Source organism: Xiphias gladius, chromosome 10 (assembly GCF_016859285.1).
Source record: "Xiphias gladius isolate SHS-SW01 ecotype Sanya breed wild chromosome 10, ASM1685928v1, whole genome shotgun sequence".
Lineage (NCBI taxonomy): Eukaryota > Metazoa > Chordata > Actinopteri > Istiophoriformes > Xiphiidae > Xiphias > Xiphias gladius.
The window spans coordinates 20,843,953-20,870,372 of NC_053409.1; the positions used below are offsets into that span (position 1 = coordinate 20,843,953).

The 26,420-nt window shown below is 42.1% G+C and overlaps 2 protein-coding genes across 2 annotated transcripts; both read right to left on the bottom strand.

The window, feature by feature from the left end:
- Positions 1-57: 57 nt before the first annotated feature.
- Positions 58-12,702, bottom strand: LOC120795224 (coiled-coil domain-containing protein 162-like). The gene is made up of 25 exons (XM_040136929.1): positions 12,623-12,702; positions 12,413-12,524; positions 12,214-12,314; positions 11,937-12,113; positions 11,175-11,292; positions 10,666-10,846; positions 10,040-10,178; positions 9,260-9,413; positions 9,046-9,141; positions 8,451-8,615; positions 8,091-8,314; positions 7,238-7,376; positions 7,004-7,124; positions 6,816-6,925; positions 6,283-6,432; positions 6,016-6,063; positions 5,277-5,444; positions 4,925-5,077; positions 4,673-4,807; positions 3,763-3,915; positions 2,407-2,616; positions 1,419-1,539; positions 1,187-1,249; positions 774-925; positions 58-147 (listed from the first exon to the last, which is right to left on the bottom strand). The coding sequence occupies exons 2-25, from the start codon at positions 12,518-12,520 to the stop codon at positions 94-96; spliced, it is 3,240 nt and encodes a 1,079-aa protein (XP_039992863.1). The 5' UTR covers positions 12,521-12,524; positions 12,623-12,702; the 3' UTR covers positions 58-93.
- Positions 12,619-25,869, bottom strand: LOC120795480. Its single transcript, XM_040137420.1, has 22 exons — positions 25,730-25,869; positions 24,497-24,569; positions 24,181-24,291; positions 23,920-24,033; positions 22,533-22,727; positions 22,292-22,385; positions 21,179-21,330; positions 20,909-21,061; positions 20,149-20,250; positions 19,555-19,719; positions 19,372-19,457; positions 18,733-18,868; positions 18,327-18,530; positions 17,502-17,840; positions 17,160-17,360; positions 16,417-16,538; positions 16,076-16,304; positions 15,786-15,988; positions 14,407-14,559; positions 14,026-14,119; positions 13,804-13,938; positions 12,619-12,783 (listed from the first exon to the last, which is right to left on the bottom strand). The coding sequence occupies exons 1-22, from the start codon at positions 25,867-25,869 to the stop codon at positions 12,619-12,621; spliced, it is 3,366 nt and encodes a 1,121-aa protein (XP_039993354.1).
- Positions 25,870-26,420: the final 551 nt, after the last annotated feature.

Sequence of the window (26,420 nt, forward strand, 5' to 3'; positions counted from 1 at the left end):
AAATCAGCATTCAAAAACCACAGGGCCGACTAAAACAAGCCAAACAACTTGGTGTAGGCCCTACAAAAACACCCCGGGGTCCTTTACGGCATCTCACAGCTCTGGTAACAGCGTCTCTGGAGTCCGAACATGCAGGCGAGACGGATCCTGAAAGAGAAACAAAGAATGTTTTGAATGTTGACTGTGTGTTCATCCAAGGACAGCTTAACAGCACTCTTACTGTATTACTTAATTATAAAATCTACAGTTTGTTACTTGTATCTTGTAAAAAGGCTGTTTTTTATACAAATATACAGTGCCTGCCGCTTAGCATTTCTCTTTAAACGGACTGGGTGGGCGAATATGATCAAACGCTCCAGGACAGCTACTAAATGGAAGTTATGGTGAGATTGTTTTGTTACATTAGTGATGTAAATGACTCGGGTACCAAACGGAAAGAGACACAACAGTCAAATACGTTTAGAAACTTGTTAAACTTGATTGTTGTGCAACCCTAAGGATCAGGAAAAGCTACATTTTAAACATATCACAATATTAAAAAACTTAAAATCCCAGACGTTTCCTAGTCTTGTTAACAAATACTGCATTTATATCTACAGATCACCAAGCTTTAATTGTAGAAAGAATAGAAAAGCTGGAAACTGAGCCAGTTTCTCTTATGCCAACTATACTTTACCTCCTCTACCTCACACTTCACTAAATTACTTTTAGGGGTTTAAACTTTAGTTGAACTCTGTTAAACACACTCCACTGTGCTTCCGAAGCCCACTCACTGCTTTTGGTCTGCCTATTCTTGGGTTTGAACGACTCCCGGCTGTTTCTGCTCTCCGGTGTCTTGGCTCTGTAGCAGAGTCCTGAGGTGCGTTGTAGTTTGTAAGGCTGCCAAGCCGCAGGCAGGACTGCTGCTGACCGGCCCTGCGTAGACCTGAGACAGAAATAAAACAGAGGCTGAGCTTTAATGTTCCACACTGCGGGTGAAAATGCAATCTATAAAACAATTTAAACTGTCATCGCGAAAAGTTACGAGTATCTGGATAATCTGATGCCTTTTAATTTCACTCCCGAACCGCATGAGCAGCTACAAATCAAGGTGTAACTCGCAAGATAGGATTTTTTTTTTTACAGATTGTCAATTCACTTCTCGGAGACGAAGATTAGATTAAGATACCGTGGTGGGGTACAGTACCTGCTGAGGGACTTCTAGTGCTCAGTCTGCTGACTGCCAGCGTGTAACATGTCCCGCTATGCCCTGTGATAGAACAGATACAGAGAGAATTGGGAGTGAAACGTCAGGTCGAATTGTTTGAAGCAAATGGACAAACTCTCGCAGAAGGGAGTGAACCGTTGGACTGAGAAACTGTCTAGTATCTGGAGAGGCTCGAGAGACCATGTGAACTTGTGTCTCTGTAAGTTCTTACCTGTGTTAGAGGTGCACCTGGAGAGAGCCGCTTCCATGTCGTTCAGCTGGTTTTTTAGCTTATCCACCTGCTGAAAGGCTTCTTGTTTGAGGCAGCGCTCCAGATGTAGCTGGCCCCTCACCTACATCCACACAGTTATGTTATATTTTTATTACTTGACATGTAAAGGTTTGCTTTTTTCCATTTTTAGCCATGCTATAATGGTCTGCTGTTCACTTTGGTCCAGACTGAAATATCTTAAAAACTATCAAATGAATTGCAATGAAATCTCATACAGATATTCATTGTTCCCAGAGTAAGAATCCTAATGACTTTGGTGACCCCCTGACTTTTCCTCTAGCGTCATCAACAGGTCATAATTTCAGCTTTTTTCAGTTTTACTTGCAATGAATATGTTTGTTTAAAAATTAAGGTTCCAACACACTTTTTGTACTTTTTGTAGTTCGGTGTGTTGATGAAACACTTTGAAATTGTTCCCTTTATGTTATTTTAAGTAAGTAATGAAACTTTTACATTTTTTTCTACTTTTTTCATGAGGCACCGACCGCAAACTAAAACAGCCTCCTCATCACTACAAACACTGAAACAAAGAAGCAATCAATACATTTTTTTACATTACGTTTTTTTTTAATTAAAATTTGGTTCTTCAGTGTTTAATTGATTTAAGATTAACATGGGCTTATATGAGAATACTGGTATTGGCTTTTTTTCTGTATCATTTTTTTGCCTATTGTCACTGTGTAGGTGAGACTGAATTTTTCAGATAAAGCTTATCAAAACATTCAAAATCTCACTGGAGCATCTTAAAAAGCGGAAAAGGCCTTTTATGCTTAGCTCGTATAAAGTTTTAATTTTGGAGACACAGTACATGGTTTTCACAGGACAGTGACAATATGTATTTTTTGTAGAGATACACTGTTCTGTGCTGTCTGCTGTTATTTGTGCTTCACACTCACTCACATTAGTCTAATAAACTTAATTCACAGACCTGTCTGATCTCTTTGGCGCTTCGATGTCTCTGTAACTGGCTCATCCTGCCGCCCCTGTCCAGCTGCTCGCTGAGCGCACTGAGCTGTCTGTCTCTGTCCTCCACATCGGCTCTCATTTGTTCCAGGTTCTGCACTCGGTAACTGTCCAGCTCCTGCCTGCTGCGGGCCTCCTGCGCAGACTGATGCCTGGCCACCTGGAGCTCCTCTGTCTGTGAGCAAATGTCAGTGGGTACGTAGTGACTACAGCCAAGCTGTAATCAGCAGCTTCGGAGTTTCTTGGCCTCTCAGCGTTTAATGAAGATAATTTAAAATATCATTGCTCACTTCTCCGTCTGTGGGAGCAAATTGTACCACATGGCCCAGGTAAAGACCTCAACCACCAGGAATCTAATATTTGTAGTAGTTACACGCAATCATGATTTCATTACAGGCTGATCTGTGATCACTAAACTACAATACTTCAAATACATCAAATCTGCAGCACTTTCTAAGGACATTTTTCTACTCACGACTTTGTTATTTAGGCTGATTGGAGCGGCAACCATTAGTGGATTTGCTGATCGACAGAAAATAAATCGACAACCGTCCATTAATAGGTTTTGTAAAGCAAAAACTCAGCAGTTTCAGCTTCTTAAATGTGAATATTTTCTGATGATCTTACTCTATGACAGTAGACTAAATGTTTTTGAGTTTTGGACTGCTCATCGGACAAAACCTGCTGTAACTAATGGACATTTTTTGTTGCTGACATTTTACAGACCAACAATCGATAAATCTCTGAAATAATTGGTAGATTAATCACCAATGAAAATACATTTTTGGTGCAGCCTTAAGCCTGACAACAGCACAATTTTACTTAATAATCTTACTAGCGTCATTTTAAAGATACCCTTCCTGATTTCTGTGGCACCCAAAAGTGCCCCCAAATCCACCAATTTCCTTCAAGCTGTTAATGTCTTAAAACCTGATATAGTTCCCAATCAGCACACACAAAAAAGAGGGACTGTGCCTTTAAAGACAGGATCGTTTGGATACACATACTTGAAAATCCTCCCTCCACAATAAACTGAAGGAATACAGTGAATGACTAGATGCTAAACTTATAAATTTCAGTCGTAAGAAATACTTTGGTTATCAACAAAATTTCCTGTCATGTGTATGTTAACGGTTAACAGTAGATTTATACTCATTTTGCAAGTTTATGAATGAATTCAAGGAACAACAGAGTTCTACCTTAATAGTATCCAGTCATGGGTCTGTTAACGGTCTGTATCAGAAATGTAACTGTGTTTTGCTCTAAAGTCATTTGTCGATGTCCGTGTTTGAGCGAGAGAAAAGTGAGAGACTCCATGTACCTTCCTGTTGAGCAGCTTCTTGGCGCGGCTGCACTCGGCCTGGCAGCAGGTCAACAGCTGCCGGGCGGCGTCCAGCTCCTCCCGCAGGAAAACCACCTCCTCCTCTGCGACCATCTTCACTCTGATGGCCGCGGTGCGACTGGTAATCTCCCTCTGGACACAAAAAGTGAAAGCCACAATTTAATCACTGTGATGCTCTTACAATGATCACTTTCCTGAACAGTGTTTGGATAAAAAAAAAAAAAAAAATTATGATTAATAGATGGCAATAAAAAAAACACGAAAAAGTTGAGACACAATAAAGAGGTTGAAATAAAATGATAAATTCAGGGAGAGGAGAATGGAGTGACAGGGGTGACACGTTTTGCAAATGAGCTGTCTGATTAGTTAAAAGTATAAATTAATAAATCAGTAAATTGAATAATGAAACAAATTGTAAAAATACATATTATCCTTTGCTTCAAATCAGTTCATTAAATAATCAGTTTTAGCAGCCTGGTAGTTTAGGCAGGAATGTGATTTACATGTTAGACTGAAGTGTGGATTGAGAAAATTAAAAGAGTGGGGAGATAAAACTTAGAAAGAGCCTGTAACAGATCAAATGAGAATAAAATCAGTGTATTTTTAATGTACTTTCTTGTTTTAGCTGATTTAACATACATAGTACTTATGTATATGTATTTGATTATACTCTTGACGGATGAGATATTACAAAAAATAACAGGTCAAAACTAACTATATAAGAGCGTGTAGGAAATAGGACACTGAGGAAAACAGACGGCGAACATAAGCTTTTGATTCCTGTTGTTTCCTCTAACACAGCACATTCGTCTGCTCTGCTCTCGCTGCCTTCCTGCAGGACACCAATCTGATTCCTGAGTATTGGATATTTCGTCATCCTGCTGCCGACCTGCTGAGTCTGAAGCAGCAGTCGGTGAAGTTTCTGCTGGTCGACCACCTGCCTCCATCGACTCAGAGCCTTCACTTGACAGAGCAGAGCAGTCAGCCGGCTGGTCTCCAGGCTCAGCTCATGGACCTCTTCCCTCTAACAGACACAGAAGTTATGCATATTTTCTCTTTTGATAACCATGTTTTTTGGGGTTTTTTTTTAAATTAAATTATTTACACACATGAAAGTCTTGCACTGTCTGCCTTACTGTACCTTGAACTGTGTGAGAATGAGTTCATCATTGTCTTTGGTGCAGCCGTACTTCTTTTTGAGCTTCATAATTCTGTCCACTCCCTCCGCTCTTATTCTGTTCAACATCACACTCACATCCTGCTCCATCTGCCGGCGATACACGTCCAGTCGGGCCTGAGACACGGACAGGTGGTGAGGACAAATAAAGGTCTTTAATGCCCCAAACCTCAGTCTCTGAAGATGCAGTTTGTAGAAGAGGTGAAATAAAGATTTTTAAAAAATGAAGATAGCAGAAAACTGTAACCTGTGGATAGATACTGTGTGTGTTGAACCAAGGATTCTAGATAAAAATGTACGAGATAAAATTTCGCACCTTTAGCCGGATGCAGGTAGAGAAGAGTTGTCGGACCAAAGGGTCGTAACGCTCTTTGAATTTGAGACTGAGATGTTCTTCGAGACAACGCTTCTCTTCTTCAAGGTGAGCGACTTGAGCCCGCAGGGCCGAGATCTCCAGCATCATCCCACGGCATAAACCTGACACCTGTGGAACAATAACACGGCACGGTAACGCTGTTTATTTCGATCTCAAAGTACGGCTGAGGTAGACGGGAATTCGGTGGTAAGTTTTAGAGGTATCCTGTCCTGAAGTGGTTGACGTGGGGGAAATTCTGACTTGGCGGTGAAGTGAAGCTAAAGTGATCCTCACCCTCCGGTCACCATGAATACTTGTACATAATGTCATGTTAATCCATCCAAAACATGACGAGAAACAGATACTTTACATTTGTTTTACTGTGCTTGTCCCTCTGGACTAACTGACCAACACTTTCATCCCTTGAGTTTTGCCGCCGGTCCTGCGGAAAACTCTTGTAAGTTCTTCTGAGTAAAATCGGCTCAAGCCCGAGCTGTTGAGTTGCCCTCTGGACAACAAAAGCAGAAAACTCACAGATGTGAGCCTGTGTAAATGTATGAGCACAAAGCAGCTCATCAAAAACTCTCCCCGAGTGAGTAAAAATCTGAGATGAGGTTTTTGTTCCCTCGGTCTGACTTGCTTTTTCTTACTGTTATGCCACAAAGTCATAGTAGTTAAATACAGTAGTTACAGTCCCTACCTCTCTGTGAGGGTGGCTTTTCTGAGAGTCCTTAAGGTTCTTTATATCCTGAGGTTAAAAATGGAAAAGAACATACATTCAGAATAAAATTAAATGACACAACAAAGATGAAGTGTTAACATGTGTTACTATTAACATCTGGTGCCAGATACAGTAGATATTAGTTATTATAGTTAAGTATTTGTATATGAGCATTGGTTTTTGAAATAAACTGCCAGTAAGATATGTTGTCCAATTGCTTGACAAGGTGATGATCAACACGTGCACCTGTTCCTTCTGGTACAGAAGCTGAGTCTCCTGCTGCAGGATTCGCTCATAAAACTGAGAGTAAAGCAGGAAGCTGCGACGCTCTCGCTCCATCAGAGAGGAGCCGAGGTGAGTGAAACACCGCTGGAGGTGTTCCCGGGAGAACTTCAGCTGAAAGAAGACGACCACGCAGGGATATTACAACTCAGCCTGTAAACCTCTGTTGCACTGGAGCCTATTTCCTATTCTGGTAGTAAAGTAAAGGTCACAGTACCTGTGTAATACAGAACAGACTGTAGTTTGCGAGACTGTTTCTCTGTTATGCGTAAAAGTATTAAAAGCTTGAAACTTAGCAGTAGATGAAAGGAACAAATCCATAAATATAGAGCTATGTATTAAGCAGAAAATATAATCAGCGGCTTAAAACCTGCAGTGAAGCTTTCTGTCTGTAATAATGTATATTTATAGATACAAGTGATACATTTTTTAATATTATTACATTACATACGGCATGAGAGTAGAGTTTACATTATGCAGTTACGTCTTTTTCCTACCTGTCCCTCCACCTGCTCAGCTCCTTCCATCAGCTGCTGGATGAACGCCTCCACAATCTGCGGCCGCTCAGGGGACAAACTGTACTTCAGCGGGGCTTTTTTCCACAACCCTGACCACACACAGAAGACTTTTATTCTATTATTGTATTATTTATTATTTGTTTTTTCTGGGGGGGGGGGGGTGTAACCTGTTGGGAGGCTTGTATCCTGTTGAGTTCGCTCTGAAACCACCAGGGTCAGCTCTCTGTTGATCTTCCTCTGCACTGCCTTTATCATGTCACACTCGGTGCTCTCCAGCAGTCTGTGAAGCTGAGACGAAGGCATTGCGCAAGGGGATGAGGTCCGGTCATTAAGACATGAGGCCAGAACCGTGTGTGTGTGTGTGTGTGTGTGTGTGTGTGTGTGTGTGTTGCACTCGTTACCTGCCAGGCTTTCACGTCAACCTCTGAAGCTCCAGGAGGGGGCAGGAGAGACTGGCTGCCAGAAATTAAGACCTCATAGTCACGCTCTTTACCCATTTGTTGAGCCAGAGCTTTCATACTGGGGTAAAAGATTTCAGCTCTGTAAAGCAAATACAACCAATTGAAATAGGACATTTTAAATAAAACAACTGAAATAATTACTGTTTTAGCCACCACCAATTAAAAAAGTAGTGTTGAACTCGAGATTCAAAGTTCATTCTTGATCTTAGAAACAGCAGTTGAAAATGTAATCTTCCACAAGGTCCTTTTAGTAACAGTTCTGGAGCTTTCTATCATATTACATTGTCTTTATCTACAGAAGGAGTTTGTCCACGTATCATGGAATTGAAAATTTCCATTTTTCTGAGCACTATGAGGACATTCAAGTGTTCTTGAAGCACTTAGGGAAAATTAAAGTTTGAAAAACCTACAATTCCTTGACAACCAGGTGAACTCTATCTGCTGATGAACACTCAGGGATATGGTCAAAAGTCTCAGAACAGCTACTAAATGGACCTTGTGGTGAGATTATTTTGTTGAGTAGTGTTAAACTGTTTTGTAACAATATTCAGGATCTTTATATTGGACTATTTTCATTGATTCCTGGACTGTTTTATTCTTAAAACGCCTAAAAGGTGAAAAAATAAAAGAAGCAAGGTAAATGGTTTTGCAGATTTTGTATGTACAGTATATTGTACTGGTTGTGGATAAAACTGAATGGCTGAGATCTATTTACAAATAAAAACTAGCAAATGTTTATGCAGCTGCCCGAATCTGATAAAATCCTCACTGTTTCAAAAACCTCTTCACGCACCTGTAGAGGTTCACAAACTGCCGATATAAACTGGGCGAAGTGAATATCTCGGTGCCCAAACGTCTTCGAGCCCAGCTCTCCTTGAAGACCTGAAGCTGCTTCGTCAGCAGGAGGAAGCCTTTCAGCACAGACTGGACTCGAACCGGATCCTGAAGAGGCGGTGTGGTGTTTGACACACAGGTCTTCTTCTCTTCTAGTCCGGCTTCCAGGCAGCTTTCGTCCCCCTGAAACGAAGACAAAAAGTTAACATGACCCGAAATATAACAAAAATAACCGTGTGGGTTTATAACCACAAGCAGCCTCATAGATACATTAAAGGGATTGATTATTATGAGGAACCACTTAGAAACAGTCTTTTACCTCATTAGGTCTTTCATCGTGCAGAAGGGCATCTTTGTTGCCATGGAGACGAACAGGCACTGCGTCACCTCCACTGTTCAGGACATCCTCCATGAGCAGTGACACACCGAGGATTGCTGCATTGGCCTGCAGTCTGCTGCTATCACTCAGACCACTCAGGCACAGCTGCAGGTAAACACAACTCATCTGTGTTATCTGTAGGAAACCTTATAATATAATATAATATAATTTCTATGTCTTGTGTGCAAAGTTGACAATCTGTTCCGTGGATGGAGCTTGTTTTTAAAAACAGAAAGGGGTTTATCCTCTGGGGAGCGTGATTGTGGGTTTATTTCAAGGCAGTCTGCCCATTCATTTTCGATATTTCTTGTGTAAAAAGTGATGATTTTGTCCTAATGATGGTGCTACAGGAAACAAACACCAAAGTCATTAAGCATCATCATCTGTGAACTAATATAACGTTTTCCTCATATTTCAAGGCAATGTGGTCTATAGCGAAATCTTGACTGAGTTAGACCGCCTTCACCGGGCCACACCATTAGCAGGGAAGAAGAAGTCTGAGCAAACATGTAAGATAACATATTTTGTGTTTCACCTGCATGCAGCATTCGATGGACGGTATGTCCCAAACATGTACAGGGAACAATCCATGACAGGCTATGAAACTTCTCCATGAGTACATCCTCTGTGCCTGGGGAGGAACATAAGAGGAGACACTTTAAAAAAAAAACAAGTTTTCCCTCATCTTTACACGGGCTTTGAAATCATTTGACACAGGTGTACGATGCGGTATCCAAAACTAAACCAACCTGACAGCCTTGAGTCTCTAGAGGTCGAGGAACAGGCAGCGTGAGACTGAACACGTCAGCCTGAATACTGTCACTCAGCAGAGGGAGGGCGGCCGTCATGTTGTCACTCACACTCTGGTAGGAAGCAACATCACCAGAGGAGAGGAACGCCTCCCTGAACACAAGAAAAGCATGACAGAAAGGGAAGTTATAAAATTATTTTTGGGCCATTTTAGCACTTCGTTATGTATCGGGATCATAGAAAAAGTGGCGAGAGAGATCCCCGACAGTTTTATGCAAACATTGGGTGTTTAAACTGACCAAACACCTCACATCAAACAACTGTTTTATAATAGTATTTACCACTACTTTGTTACCACCGGGTCTTACGAAAAGGTCAACTGTAGGTTGCCTTAAGCAAGAAGAAAATGGAAAAATATGAAAAAGCCACTAAATTGCGACTAGTGTAAAGCGTGTTCTCTCTCTGTTTTGTGTGGCCTAGCCGACAGGAAAAATGTCTTTTTATGATTAGTGGGGTAAAATGCAAAACCATCAGTGCTCAAAAAGGCAGCATAGGTAGCACAGCCAAAGCGAGACAGGAGATAGAGCTGCATAACAAGGGGAACCAGCAACAAGATCACCACTGACAGCAAATATAGAAACGAAACTAGGGACAATTGTGGGAGTGTCTTTAAATATATTTGTGACAGATGGTCAATATGGCGGCAGGAAAACGGAGGTTTTAGCCATAGCAGGATATGAGGGGCAGATGAAGTGCTTCTACTGCGCAGATTCACTGACCTGATTTGGTGTCTGACGGCAGTGTCAAACTGCAGCAGGACGACCTGCCTGTGCAGCTGCAGCAGGCGGCCGACAGACTCTGGGCTGCTGGGATCAGACAGACGGTCGACCTGGCGCTGGAGCTCCAGCAGCTCTGCTCCTGTATAACAAGCGAGGAGCGGGAGGGGGAGAAGTACAGTGCATTCAGAAAGTGTTCAGACCCCTTCACTTTTCCACATTTCAAAGTTTTAAAAAAACATTGTAAATTTAAATACAAAACAGTCGTCTACCTTCTTGAATTCTAGTGTTTACCCTTGAATTTCCCTTCAAGACAGTATGACTGCACCATTACATCAAATGGAAAGATTCAAGCTGTGTCTTGTATATCACTTTTTAATTTATTTCCCTGTAAAACAGCCAGACATATTTGGTATCTTTAGAAAAAATCTGGGATCTCGATTTCTGTGCTTGGCCCTGCAACGTGAGTTCATGGACCCACCGGTAGTTCTAGTTTTTAGAAAAAGACCAATTTATCCATCATCTTTCCTGCCATTGACCGGATGAATAATGTCTCGCACAAACATTTCGAGTAGTACTAGTGTTTCCGTCTGGGCAGGTGTGATGCTCTATTTGAAACATCTACCTACCGATGCCTTCAGTGCCTCCCCAGTCAGCTACAAGATGTGAGCCTGGTGCCTCCTGGCCTCTTCTCCTCCGGCTACAGGAGATTTCAGTGTTTCCGAGTCTGAAGAAACTCACCAGGTAATAAATAATGTCATGAAGAGCTGAAGCTATCTGCAGAGTGTGATGGAGAGCCGTGGCACAGGCCTGTTGAGATCAGATCAGCAGAAGGGGCAAATAATCTAATGACAAACAGTAGAATAAAGTAAATTCCAGAGGATTTAGACTCTAAAAGTGATTTGAAAGCAAATTAAAGACACACATATAGTTTCTAACTTACATGAATCGCTCTCCTCCGCCAACGTGAAAACATGGAGGACAAAAGAAAAGCACTGAAATGCTACAGACAAACACTGATCTACTCAGCTCTGTGTCCTGCCACTGCCTTTAAAATGATTGATGGTCATGAGCAAGAGCCTGAAAGTGAGAGCAGCTGAACTCATCATTTGCCTCACGGACGTATTAACAGTCTCACCGAAACCTCCAGCGTCTTGAACATGTGAAGCACCTCGGAGAAGCGAGGGATGACCCACAGGTCGAGCAGGGTTTTGCCGTCCGCAGACAACAGCTGCTGCAGCCCACGCCGAGAGCTGCTGTTTGAGGGGAAGGTTGGATCTCAGGTTACGCGTGAAAAAATACAACACATCTGCGTTTTCATTTATAAGCTTTTACTGATTTTGCATGTAAGTATAGAACCTTCCAGCACGACGGTGCATGTGCCGGTGTGACAACCATCTTCAAACATTTTAACCCGGCAACAATCCGAACGGCGCAGACACTTAGTAGGATCAGTATAACTGGTTTAATAACATCATAATCACAGAGGACCAGTCTTGCATATACATTTGTTGGGGCTCAGTGAAGTACTTCACTGTTTGACTAACTGAATGTACATTTCTATGCGCACTGACTTTGAATCTATTTCCATTACAGTGTAATTGTCATTAATTATGTCTAGATTGACTGTGCTTTTCAGTGTAACATTCAATTGTTTTGTATTTCTGAATGTATTTGTAAATTGTTCTCAATTTACTCTGTTTGCTTCATTTCAATTATTTCTGTAAAGCTAACTGTGAATTATGATTTTTCTCGATTTTATATCGGTGGTTGTGAGCATATTACAGCTATGTGGTCCTCTCTCTCAATGTGCCGCCTAAACTAAGCTAATAATACGTGTGCGTATGGTTATTCTCCTTTTTTGGACATTAATAACCCATAAAATTCAAGCGGATTGTACCTGGGGTCGCGGCAAACGTCAATTCCCGAATCCAAAATAGGTTTGGGCTCGCCGGCCTGTTCAGTCGTGAAGTGGGACCGACGGATGGAGGGGATGCCGTCCAAAAGAGAGGTCAGACTGTAGTAATATGCAACAATCTGCGCTCTGACACAATACTGAGATATCTGTGTGTTGAATCTGCAGAAATATTGACAGACATAGCATCTGCCTTTAACATGCTCTCATGTAGAGTAAGGAAAAACTCAGTAGAACTGCTACGAGATGGGTTGTACTGTACATGGTCTTATCTTGTAACAAAAGGAGCGGAGTTGTTTTTTCGTGGACATACTTCTCGAGAAAGTCGATTATGAGGCTCCTTTTGATCTTTGCTGCTTCCTCCTGCAGAGTGAGACAAAATTAATTTTGCTTCACGGGCAGCCGATCACATTTATCATCCTGCTCAGCCCCCTGGAAATCTAGCACGGTGTGCAACTCACTGGGGTTTTTATAAGACCCCCCGCGGCCTGTTTCTTCTTCATAAATGAATTCAGCATCTCGTCACGCAGCCCCACTTTTTCCAGCTGGATGGACACAAAGGCTTCCATCAGCCTGGAGTAACAAACAAGATTCTATTTATTAGAGAGCCTGCACAAAAGCGCTGTTAATCATCACCAGTTTAATTTGTTCTTCGAGTGGGGGAAAATTACCTCCTCTTGGTGGTGGTGGTGGTGGTGGTGGGAGTTCTCGTGGGGCCTTTGGATGGTAAAGAGTTTGATTTTTCCTGCGGGTTTTCAGTGTCGCCTCCAAGTTTGGAGTCGAATCTCATTGCAGATTTTACATCTTCATCAGAATGAAGCGCTTCTTCACTCTGGGAATAAATTGGAAATCAAACTCAAATAACCTGCAATATTTGAACAGCAGTTTCTTAATGTTAAGGCGTGAACAAGACCAGTGGCGGAAGAAGTATTCAGATCCTTTACTTAAGTAAAAGTACCAGTACTTTTAATGACAAATTAATGTAAAAGTCATTCATAAAAATCCTACTGGAGTAAAAGTATAGAAGTATTATCAGCAAAAATGTGCTTTAAATATCAAAAGTAAAAGCCCTTTTTCTGCAGAATAATGGCCCCTCCGAGTGTTATACAGTTGTATATTACATTATCAGATAATTATTATTAATTATATAATAGTAAAGTTACAAAAATTATTGATGCATCAATGTGTAAGCAGCATTTTACTCTTGTAGCTGGTCGAGATGGAGCTAGTTTTATCTATTCTATATACAGTTTGGTATTTTAGTCCAGTAGTTCCCAACCTAGGGGTTGAGCCCCTCCCAAGGGTCACAATTTGAATCTGAGGGGTCCTGAGATGATTAATGAGCCAGGAAAGATGGAAAAAAAAAGTTCTGCTTCGTAAATTTCTATTCATTTTTTGGATTTTTCTCAAATCTTTGCTTCTTTTATTTATTCATTTTTAAATTTTTGCTCTTTTGGTCTCAATAAGTTTCTTTAAATGAAACCATGGGAGATGTTTTGAGGGGGGGGTCCCTCTTTGGTGGAACTGCTAACAACTCTGACATCTCACACATGGCAACTGGGCTGAACGAGACACTTTTTTTTGTAAGGGGGGTCACAAGCCAAATAGGGTTGGGAACCAGTGTGTTAATCTTTAATAATGAGGCAGGAAAGATGGAAAAACAATCCTTATCAAATGTTTTTTTTTATGAAGCGCTTACATTAAAAGTTACCAGTCAAATGTAGTGGCGTAGAAGCATACAGCAGCATTACCTGGAAATATTCAAGTAAAGTACAAATACCTCAAAATCGAACTTGAGTACAGTGCCTGGGTAAATGTACTTGGTCACTTACAACCACTGAACAACACACACCTCAGCTGACGATGTCTCACTTTCTGCCCAATAGCATAGACAAGCCACTTTCACAGCACTTATCAAGGCGTTCTTCTGCGTAACCTGACAGGCCAGCGTCACCTGGAGGTTCTCCATACTCTGTTTGTTCATAAGCTGTGAGGAGATAAAAAAAAATCACGTCTGTTTTGTTTATTCATTTATTTTCTGGCTGATAAGCTCCAATGCCTCGTTTTAACATACGTGAATAACTGCCTCCTCTGAGCTGAAGCTAAACCTCCCGATCTGGTTCTCGTCCAGTTCCTGGATGCTCAGAGGCAGGTGGGACGGGGTGAACCTTTCGGCAGACAGTGCACTTTAATTCCCCTTTGAAACATAGTTCAGTGCTCTCGGAGAAGAGCAGAAATAATCGAGCACACGAGGCGAGGCAGGGCCAAGAGATAAAAACATGCATACAGTACTTCTGGAATGCCTGTAAGACAAACCCTGATATCTTATCTTTTGTATTAATGAAGAACAAGCTGCAAGTACAGCATCTCGACGATCAGCTACAGAACTCTTTAGGCTTTAACATGTGGCTGACTTTGACATAAGAGCAGTTAGACAGATTACTTGTTAACTCACCTATCCACAGCAGCGTCATCCTCCAGTATCGCTGTGAGAAAAATAGGCCTCTGCTCCGTTCGGTCTCTCTTTTCAGCGACCTCAAACTGCAGCGGCCTCAGATACAGGTGGACCTCGCTGAAGCCGAGCTCCGAGGCCACACCTCTGTACAACCTGGACAGAGTCACTGAAGGTCACGGCCTGACAAGATACTGAGCTTCGGGAATTATTTAATGGATGCGCAATAATGTAACCGGACCGACATGAGAGGAGCGGGAAAAATGAATGTAGATGTTCTCATCCATGTCAACTTTACTTTTGAGCCTGAATTTGCTCAGAAAAGGATGTAAATCTGAAAATCCACAGCTACTAAACAGACCATGAGGTGAGATCGTTTGGTCAATCAATAAAGTCATTAATTAAATTTGTTGCGACCCTTTCACTGGCCAGCTGTTGAACGCCAACAGAATTCATGCCAGTTTTTCAGTTTCCTGACACAGCGTTGACGCTGTGTGGCCTCGGTATCTTTGGGTCCTAAGTAAAGAGGCTACATGGAAGGAATGTCTTACAAAATAAAAGCGATGGCCAGCCAACGAGAGCTCATGTGCCTGCTCTGTTGGTCGGATCTTGGACCTCAGGTTGTGTGGTCATGTCTTTCAGTTAAGTCGTGGACAAGATGGGAAAGTAAGAGCAAAAACAAGATTTTAGAAGTTCTGCCAATCCAATTTGCTAAGTTTTATATGGAGGATAATTTCACACAGAATTCGAGAAAATGGGAAATTAAAAGAGAAAATGGCAGATAAACTTAATATATTTTAGTATTCAGGAATATCGGGTCATTATTAAATGTTAAAAAGAAGAGGGAAACTGAAAAAAATGTGGATATTAAAATGAATAATTAACACAAACTTTACAATTTAAGACAGGTCACTGAAATAAACATTATTAACAGACATGTTTAATGACTGTTTTGGTACTTTGTCAACAAAAATCTGAAACCACTGAAAAAAAATCAATAATTATTCTGATCAAGCCTCCAAAACACACTGAATGTGATGAGCTTGATACTTAGCTTAATACGTAACTTAACTGTATTAGAAATACATGAGATTGTATTTGGTGTTTTCAGTTCTATGTTGTTCGTTTATAACCAACTTTTATTGCTGCCTGATTAAAAGTCTCTCAAATCCTCCTACGGTTAAATGAAGGTTAAATAAAAACAAATGAATAATATAAATCAATAAATAAAAATCAAAAATAGCTGTTGTAAGAAAAACGTTTCACAAAACTAAAAGAAAAGGTTGTTTTTAGTTGGATTTCTTGGGTCAAAGTATGTTAAAACACACGTACAGAACCCAATGTAAACTCCCCCTCTGCCCTGGTGTGAGTGTTATCTTAACTGGGCCAGATGTGCAGTCTCAGAGGCCGACTCCAGCAGTCGATGGCGGATGGTGACGAGCTCCAGCAGCTTGGAGAAAGTTTCCACGGAATGCGACCGTTTCTCTCGTCCATGCTTCATGTCCTCCTCCTCTGCAGATTTTACTAATGACAGCCCCAACTTTTGGACCAAAACTGGGTCCTCGAAGAACACATCTGAGAACAACTGAGAGTGGGAGAACTGAGAACCGTTTCCTTCATTTATGTATATTTATTTGAAAAGAGTCCTGAGAAAGAAAAAAAAACAACCTACATCCTTCTGTATCTGAGAGCTGTAGGAGGCTCCAAGGGAAACCAGGTTGTTCCAGCTCTGCAGGGCCTGTTGCAGGAGCTTCCGTCGCAGGGTGAGTTTGTCGGAGACGCTCGTGGCTCGGCGCAGCTGACATAGCTCCGTGTGAGCCTGGACTAAACCGTGATAGACTGCGGAGGCCATGCAGAGGGACGGGTGAACCTCCAGGAGGAATGTGTTCATCAGTGCAGGGCTATAAACAGGACACAAGAGGGTAAATACAGAGGTCTTGAGGCCCCAGGATAATTAACTTCCGGGAGAAACCAAATCCGGGGCAGTCTAACTGACTTTCTCCATTTACTCGCCTGCTGCCTCCAAGTGAGACCTTATGTTTGGGAACGTAGTTCAGTGGAAGACCATAGTCGTGAGCGGAGCCTTTACGGTCGTCTCCCCAGACGCGTTGGAGGTACTGCCGCTGCTTTTCAATCTGATGAGACGAACAGCACAATCTGTCACAGCACGCAAGCTAAAGATCACACGGCAACGGCACACAAGACGAGATAAACCCGAATGAGGTGCATTAGTATCCAAGAAGAAAACTTCCCGATGTACACACGATGCTACATTTTCCCACAAAACGCCGGCTGTTAGATCCAAACAGGAGGCTCAACTAACCATTATTTTCATTATCGATGGAACTGCTGATTATTTTCCCTATCAATCGTTATTCTAGTCTAAGAAAGGTCCAACAGCGGAGAAAACGACCATCACAACTCCCCAGAGCCCAAAGTGAAGTCCTTAAATGGCCTGTGTTGTTCGACCAACGGTCCAAAACCAAAAGATATTTCAATTAGTATCATATATGACAAAGATGTGTAGCAAATCTGCATATTTGAGAAGATGGAACCAGTAATATTCAGCATTTGTGCTTGAAACATTACTAAAACCGTTAATTATCAAGACAGGTGTAAAATAATTTTCGTTCAGTCAACTAATCAACTAACTATTGCATCTGTAATTCAAACAATAACATTCATATATTTGCATCCACCCTTTATCCCGCAGCACATGAAGGCGAATTAAATCCTTTGCGGGCTTTTGTTTTCACCTGACTATTCAGAATGTCCTTGATCAGCTGCTGGTGATCTCGCAGGCAGTCTATCTCGGCCCTGTAGGCCTGAACAAAGTAGTCCTGGTTCAGGTCCAGCTGTGGTCTACTGTGCATGATGTCAGTGATAACTCGGGCCAGTGCAAACCTCTCCTCAGTCCCTGCTGCATGCTGGTAGGCTTCACAGTAACAGTTTAAAAGCTGGAAAAACAAAAAAACAAAAATCCAAACGTTTACAGCACATTAAGGTGCCTTGCTTTTTAATCCACGAGCCTGAGGAGCAACAAAGAGACATGAAAAGTGAAAAATCACACCAGCAGTGCTCTTTATTTATCACTGTACCTGCACTTTGCCATCCAAAAACTCCGTCTCGCACGTCCACAAGTCGAGAAGCACTGCGACTCGATCAACACCGGTCCCGGCCCAGGAGCTGATGTCCGCTGCCGAGCCGGAGTCGGAGGCTTCCCCAGCTTTGCCCATCCCCTCTGTCGTGCTTCTCCGGATGAAGTGTGAGCCGACTAGAAGCAGCTCATTCTCCAGCTCGTCCAGGTCCTTCAGGGCTGCGTCGTACACGACGTGAAACCCCCTCTGGTCCTGAGTGTGGACCACACGCTCCCCGGCACTGTAGAAATCATGAAGGTTCTCCACCTCGGCAAACTCCATAAACTCCGAGCAATGAACCTAGAATATGAAGAAGTTGGCGTTTACCATCCCAGCTAGACTGTAATTTCCTCATACCAAAGAGCTGCAAAGGGTCGAGACAAACTAAGGATGCCGTGTTGGCGGAGCCAGCTTTCTCTGCTCGGGGCTTTTACATGTTGCTGTTTAGGTGTTAGAGGTTTGGGTGACAGTTGTTTTGCTCGTACGTTTTCTGCGTTGACATCTGAATTTCATTTGAGACAGCAGAAAGCACACAGTTCGTCGGACAAGGAAAATCTTCTGCATGTGGATCCAGATCGACATCCAAAACACACAGTTACTCAAAAATATATTCAACATACTCAAACTGATGTATAATTTATAATAATCATTCAAAACCGTTACACAAAAGGAGATAAATTTGATTAATAAATGTAACACTACAAAATAAATACATTTTCAAAAATTCCCTTTTCCCTTACATTTATTCTGAGAGGCAGAGTTCATGCAAAACACACTCGTCGGTACCTTGTAGTCAACCGGAGTGTTGTGGTTGTACTGGAGCGAGCCGAGGCCCCCTGCCTCTCCTCTTCCTCCTCTGGCCGCATTCATCCAGCCCGTTTCTTCCGCTGTGCCGCGCTGCTCTCCCTCCTCCAGCCGCAGACCTGCCAGGTCGAAGGTTAGAGTCCTCTCCACAGAGCGCAGGTAGTTCAGCATCCCGAGAGACACGCGCTGCGGGCGGGAGAAACAAAGATCAACATTGAGCCTTTGCGGGAGTGAGAACGTTCCCAGTCAGGCTCTTGTTGAGCTCAAGCACAAATGACGGAACGTCACTTATATTTTTGACTTTTGTACCAATTATGATTTAGCAAAAAGCAAGATCCGGCGCGCGCCTGCAGACCGCCACATCATAATGTGCTACTGTTTGCCTCACCTGGAGCTCTCTAAGTTTGAGATGACGCAGGTAAATCAGGGACAGGTAAGCACCTCTGGTTACGATGGGATCTGAGGTTCCCTCCTCCAGACCCTCGTCCAGACCCAGGAGCTGCAGGCTCTCCTCGAAAGAATAGCTGCGGGTTACAGCCGTTTTAAAGAATACTCCTGTGTTTTATGTTCCCAAAAATGGCTTCTGACAGGGTTTTTGTTTTTTTATCATTTCATCAAGAGGTCAACAGAGACCGCACCTGGAGACCCCACTAAGACAGCAAGGTTGCTCATTTGTCTTTTGATTTTCACAAAATTTATCTCGTAAATCTCAGCGTAGTAATCTTTCAAATATTTTTAGAATAATCAATTAATTGTTAGGTCTAGAAAATATCAAAAAAACATTGTCCAATGCTTATTACAAGTTCCCAAACACCAGGATAACATCTTCACAAACCCCAAATATAAAAGAAGATAAAAATGTTGAAAATCTTCACATCAGAGAAGCAGAAACCAGAAAATGTTTAGTATTTTTTCTTAATAGGTAAATATAAAAACACTAAACCGATTATTAAATGGTTGTTGATTAACTGAGAGCCTTGCCACATCATATTGTTGCAGTTTTCCTCGAATAATATATAATACACACCCTTCATGTGTTGATCTGGGACTCTTGAAACTCCTTCTGTCGTCGCCTCCTCTTCCTCTGGATCCGGATGAGTGACCGTGTGTTTCCTAACAAGACAAATGTCACGTTTAATACACCGGCGGCGCTGCGGGAAGCGAGGACGTGGTTCTCATCTCCCTGAGCAGAAAACTGGACGGCACATGCCTGACTCAAACCCGCCGCGTCGTAAACGCTCGTCCACATCTCGGAGGCCTTTCGTCGTTTGGTCTCTCTGCTGCGCGAGGCGGATGAGGTCGGTGGGGACTGTGAATCGCCGGCGTGAGCGCCCTGGTCTTTTAGAGCCGCAGCCACATGGAGCAGATCGGGGTCCTGATCAGATACGCGACAAAGTGTGAGATAACTCAACACTCGACGCGCAGCTTAAGCGTCATTATAACAATGGAGGTTGTACGCGTTGTAAAATATTTGGAGCACCAGAGGAGCAAGATTTTTCTGCACATGATAAATCAGTTATTAAAAACAAAATTAAAAAACTTTTAAATCATATTAACTCCAGCTACTTATTTTATTGGCGAGGCCTCATCTATTAAACCCCATCAATCAGGTGCTTCAAGCACGTTAAAGCACTAGAGATTATTGTTAGATGCTCTCTGACCAACATGATCACTGTACAGAATCATGGATAACTATTATGTTGATGATAATCATACGTCCCAGCAGTTATACAAAAGTTACAACTCATCAAATTCAACTGTAAAGAAGAAGTGACACTGATTCAGAGCTAAGATCACGGTTCACCTGAAGAAAGCTGCAGTGCATCCTCAGCAGCTCGTCGACAGATTTCCTTTCCTTCAGCTTTGTGACGAGCTTCTGCTGCCATGGATCCTGTCTGGGTTTCACCTTAAAAAAAACAACAAACAAAAAAAACTAAATCCAAACAGTCAATACCTGCTGTCCTACAAAAGAAAAAGCATCCATTAACACATAAAAAAAAAAAAAAAAAAAAGGCTGCATTCATACAAAGGGAAGCTATCAAAGCTTGGAAAATGAGGAAGAGTGACTGAGAAAGTATTTTGAAAACAGGGTGGATTAAGGAGGGGTGTGGGAGAGAGAGAACGTTTCTCAGATGATTATCATCCGCAGAGTAAAAAGGAGAGATTTGCTGCATAGACGGGATTATATTCATATTTTTAATCACTGGTTCCCAACTTGGGGTCGGTACCACCCGAGGAGTCGCAAGATAAATCTGAAAGATCGCAAGATTATCAACGCAGGAAATTTATACAGACTGTTTCGCTGGTCTTTCTTTATATTGTGATAAAATGGATAGTTTACCTCTCCCTGCCTCTAAAACTGTTAAAATTAATCTGAGGCGGGAGGAACATCGGTCCTTGTTTGAACTTTGGTTGAACAATCAAAAAAGGTCGGGAATGAACTGTTCTAGCTGACAAACACGAGCCTTCCGACCGCCTTTAAAAACAGATACAGATTTCAGTACTGTAGAATTGAGTACGTAGAGTGACGATTTGACCCGGGTTTATCACGAGTTCTCTCAAACCTGGATGAAAGGGATCCAGTTGGCCTCCTTTCTCAGGGCCCTGCTCGCACTCTCCCTCCCCCACTGGCTCTCTTCGACCTCCGAGCCGCCGTACTGAGGAAAGGTTTTCATCTGCTCCTGCCGTCTGAAGATTTGTCTGAACTCCCGCCACACCTTGTGAGACAGTGAGCTGATTAACCACTTTACATCTCGACTGATGCCATTTAGACACATAGTGGCGGCGCGGGCACGCAAAAACCTGGCGAATGTTCATTCCTCGTGCAACATTACCGTGCTGAACAACTCCATCTCATCCGCGGTGGTCCTGAGTTTGCCAGTGTCATATGGCAGGTGGAAGTAGGTGATTAATGACTGCAGCTCAGGTAGAAACTCCTCCAGGAGAACAGAGTGCAGGGGAACACTTCCCGCTTGTCCTGAAACTCCTGTAGTTGAATGTAACCAGTTTAAAACAGTAGTAAGCCGCACACTTTTCTTATCATCTATTACTTATGTCCAAACATCCCATGTCTTTGCATTTTTTTTTCCTGTGTAGATGCATTTCACCAGTTTGTTTTCTTATAGCTACAGCTATATTTATGGTATGATGTTAATATTGTTTGTTGTTTATTTTTTTGCCCTGCTTGTGAGGGGCCCACAAATGGCGATTTGCCGAACAAACCCGACAACCTCTCTCCAGAACGCCGTAAAATTTAGCCTTAACGTTCAAGATCCTCAAAGGATGATTTAATAATGATAATGATTTTGGTGACTACAGCATTTGACATGACCCACTGATCTTTGGCGTAATTCCAATGTTAGGTAAAAAAAAAAAAACTTCCCCTGAAATTCATTTGTGGACAAAGATAAGCTATCGAAAAGCAAAATAAAACAAAAGCACAGATTTCTTTAAAATTTTCAGTCGATGATCATGGTCCCCTGAAGACCCTTGGCAAGAGCAGCTGACAAAATAATCTCACTACGAGGTCCAGCTATTAGCTGTTCTGTGGCTTTCTTTCATACCACATGATCTTCTTCAACAGATGGAGTTTGCCCAGTTGTCACGGAGTTGCTGATGTTCAAATCTCCGGTAGATCACAATGTTTTTGGAAACACCCTGACCGTTCTTCTATTGCTACCACCAGGCAAACGATTCTGCTTACGGACGAGAAATGTCACAATCTAATGAACAAAATTACGATTAACTTTACTGACGATATTCATGCTCCCCGGAAGAAAAGCCTTTGATTTCGGATACTTGGATGCTCGATGGGCTTTTTCCTCATCATCTGACTGTCTAATGGACTCGTAACATTTGCAGGGAGCATGAAACTCTTTTCAGTAAAATGACCTCCGGCTTCAGTGTCTCCAAATAGATTTTAAGGCCACTGCTGGTTCGGCTCTCACCATCAGCATGTTGGGTCTGATGTGAAGTTTCCTCCTCCTTTGTGATGGTTGGCTGAAATTCTTTCCTTTCACTGGCTGGTATATAGTGGAGCACCTGTTAAAAAAAACAAACAAACCCACGTTTATCCCTAATTACTTGAATATGCATTAATGACAAAACAAACTCAAACAAGGAAAGCGATATTGTAAATAAAATGGGTAACATGAAACAGATGCTTGAAAAAGTTCTGAGCATTTTTACCCTGAGGAAGTTGTGAACGGTCTGAACGGAGCGCAGATGGCAGACCAGCCACCGGAGGTAAATGACCACGTCGCCCTGAGTGACCAGGTGAGCGGGGTTTCCTCGGCCAGTCAAGATCTCCTCTCTGCTCGCCGACAGTCTGCGAGCTCTCTGAACGCCGTCCTCGTACTCACCCGTCAAATACGACACCTGATCCTGAGAGAAAACACATCTGATGTGGCCTGGTGAAAATGGCAGAGCTGAAAAGTCGTGTATAGTCAATAAAAAGATTAGAATTTGTCAGCATCACTCCTACATTGACCAGAAAGCCATTAGTGTACCTTTTATTTTATTGTGATAGTGCGTTTTTCTTCTCGTACTATTTTCCTGCAAATAATTACTTCAAAAATCTTTGTTTCTTCATGTATTTTGGTATGTTTACATATTTGCAGCAGCGCTAAGGAAACTTTATATATACACACTATCAGTGATTTATTTTGTTCCAAAAGGGGTTTGTTTACTATCCTTTACTTTCAGCAGTAGATATGAAAGCTCATTTTAGAAATTAGCCTTATTGTTATGCCAGAAAAAAAATTCATATTCATAGATTCAGAGCACAAAAGAAAAACCTCCCTTTGCTGTGTTTGTCGTGAATTAAGAATTGATTTTTCTTCCGGTGCTAAGAATATTAAGTGCCAAAAATGTCTATTGCTACTGAAAATCACTTCTTTTGTAAGGCTAAAACAATGGATTGATTAGTTGACCAAAAAAAATGATTCTGCATCTATTTTGATAATCGATCAATTGTCTTTTTTTTCTTGCAAAAAGGTGAAAAAAAATCCCTAGTTGTTGTTCCTAGTGCTTTTCTTTGTGCTATGTGATAATAAACTGCATATTTTTGGAATTTGGACTGTTGGTCCAACAAAAAAGTGATTTGGAGACTGCACGTTGTCCTTTAAGAAACTTTTATAGACAATCGAGAGAATAATCTGCAGATTGATCAGTAATGAAAATAATGGTTACCATGGTTAACAGTTACCACACTTAAATTACTTAAAATTACTTAAATTACGAGGACGGCACCTTAGAAATTACCGTAGAATCCGCATCCTGATGCTTCGATGATTCCATACTCAAGGACTCTACTAATCAATATTGGTGATTTCTTTCCTAAATCACCAATATTGAGTAAGATTTGCTCACTGGCTTCGTCATATTTTCTCCCTTTACACTCCACATAAAAAAAAATCTGAACATGCCTGCAACAGCAGAAAATGACCTTTGACGCAAACCAGTGCAGTTGCACGTCTAATGATGATGAGCCACCAGAAGAAAACCTCCTGTCGCTGGTGTGTCATTTTTGAAGTGCTAGCAAACTGGGACCGAGGTTGTCTTTTCATGTTGTCACCTTGTAATAAGGATAAAGCCTCTCAATGACGCTGGTGTGGCGGCAAAACCTCCTCCATCTCAGCATGAGCAGATATTTGATCTGAGCCAAGTGATATGATCTGTCCGTATAAAACTGCGGAAAAAATTTACAAAAAAGGAAATTAGTTGAAATGAGCTTTCTATCGTATCTTTCGTCACCATACCACTCTACTGCATATGAACTCTTTCTTTTTTTTTTTAGATCAACTTTTGTTTTCTGGAGTGCTTGTGCCGTCATCACCTGGTGCAGGAGGGAAGGCAGACTTTCAGGTGTGTACTCGAGCCTCAAGCAACTCTCCAGCTCTCTCTGCATCACTTCAGCCTGGGACTGAACTGGCAAAGCTTCAGCCACCTGCAACAGGGGGAGTTAGTTGGAGTTTGTAAAAAAAACAAAAAAAACAAAGTAGAAACAAAACAAAACAAAACAAAAAAAAAAAACTGAATGAAGTCCTGTACTCAAGATTGTTTTCGTCATGACCTAAAAATCGAAAACATCTATTTACCTTTGCCCCCAGACTGTCTTTGATATGAAATAAAAGATGGGTATTTGGTCTCACCTGAAGCCCTCTCCTCAGCGCGTGTTCCCTCTCCAAACGGAAGAAGGAAACATCTTTTGGAGCTGGAACAGAACTGAAACAAAACTGGAAATCAATAACAAGCTGTTTGCCAAACAACATTTAAAGCTGGACTATGAAACCTTCAAAGGACCTTGCAAATAAAAAGTTGAATTCGTAAACGATAAAGTGCATCCTTGCTCAGGTGAACCACCTCTGGAGTTTTGCCGCTACAGCCTTACCCGGGCTGGTATGACCAGTAGCTTATGGTGGTTAATGTTACTGGGTCAATGCCCTGACTTTACCATTTTAGCATTAACCCTTATCCCAGAATTGTGAGTTGTGGCCATTTTCTTCAGCATAAGTTATATGGCCTCACTTTGTTTTTTGTTTTTTTTAATTAATCTACAGGCACTTTGAGGCTCTGCTTGGCCACAGCGGTGCTTTTGCTAAATGCTAACATGCTCATGTTAAACAGGTGTAATATTTACCATGTTCACCATCTCAGTTTAGCGTGTCACTTTGCTAACTTTTGCTGATTGGCACTAAAAACAAATCTGAGGCTGATGTGAAGTTTGTCAGTTTTGCAGATATTCGGTCAGAAACCGAAATACAAAACGAGTTGAAATTTTGACCTGATGGCGGCGCTGGAGGAAAACTCATGGTATCCCCAAAGATATCAAAAATTCTTCTTCTGGTGAATGTGTAGCAAATATCAAGGCAAGCCATCCAATGGCTGTCCAAATATTTCAGTCAAAGCTGCAAATGTCAACCTCGTTGATTTGTCCTAGAGGAAACTTCAGGTGATCACCGTAGAGGTATTCGTCCGTTGGGGGACCATGGATGTCCGCACTAAAACTTCACAGCAACCCATCAGGTGTTGAGATACAGCATTTCAGTCCGTACCAGACTGGTGGACCAGCTGACCAAGAACTGCCCTCCATAAAGCCACTATAGTGTGGTTAAAAATGTGTTGACACGCAGGAGTAGCAGATGAATGAGGATTTTCCAGGTAAGACAAATGACAATTGGCGCCCAATTTATTGTGAAAATCAGCAAACAATTACACATTTGATGTGAATTTTTGTTCGTAAATTATAGTTTTTACTGAGAATGAATTCAACTTGCCTGATTTAAGTTCCACCTACCGGACAGTCTAGACAGTTTACAACAAAGACCGAGAATGATTGAAGACTGGATTTAAAAGAATCATAACTAGTCACCAAGCTTCCACACCTGTATGACTCGGAGGTCCCTGCTCCGTGTGGAAACCCGTTCGCCTCGATTTCCGCCCTGAGTGCTGAGAGTTGATGCGACAGCTCTGCCTCCATCTGCTCCACCCTGACAGAGGAAGAAACCCTGTACACATCACACATGGCGGACCTCCTTCCTCTTGCTCAGGATCTACGCATTTAGAAACCGGAAAAACCGAGGTCCAAGCATCTCAGACGTTTACAAAATAAATACACCTCTTTTACTCCCGCTAAATCTCTGTCTCCATGCCGACTTGTTGTGGTGTAACCATGGAAACAAACATCCATGCGGCCGGGTCTCCTCTCCCATCTCCCCTCCCTCGCCCGCACTCAGACAGTGACTGCATTTGATCTGTAGAGGGCTCTAACGTTACAGGATAAGTCAGGACAGCATGATGTCAGTGCTGTTGGGCTTTTCATATACTTAACCACAGCACCAGTCATGTGTAATATACAGTATATGAATGTTAAATGGTGCAGAGTGCAGCAGTCGTTGATCAGCACCTACCTTAGCAATCAAAGCTCCTGCACTCGAAAGCCTTGACTTAATCCGAGCGGGTCCATTCCTCTTGGATACAGTGTATGATTGGTTCTTAGCTCGGGATGTGATTATCCAATAGCAAATCGCCTCCTCAGTGCCTGCAGAGTCGCGTCTGCAACTGTGCAATTCATCT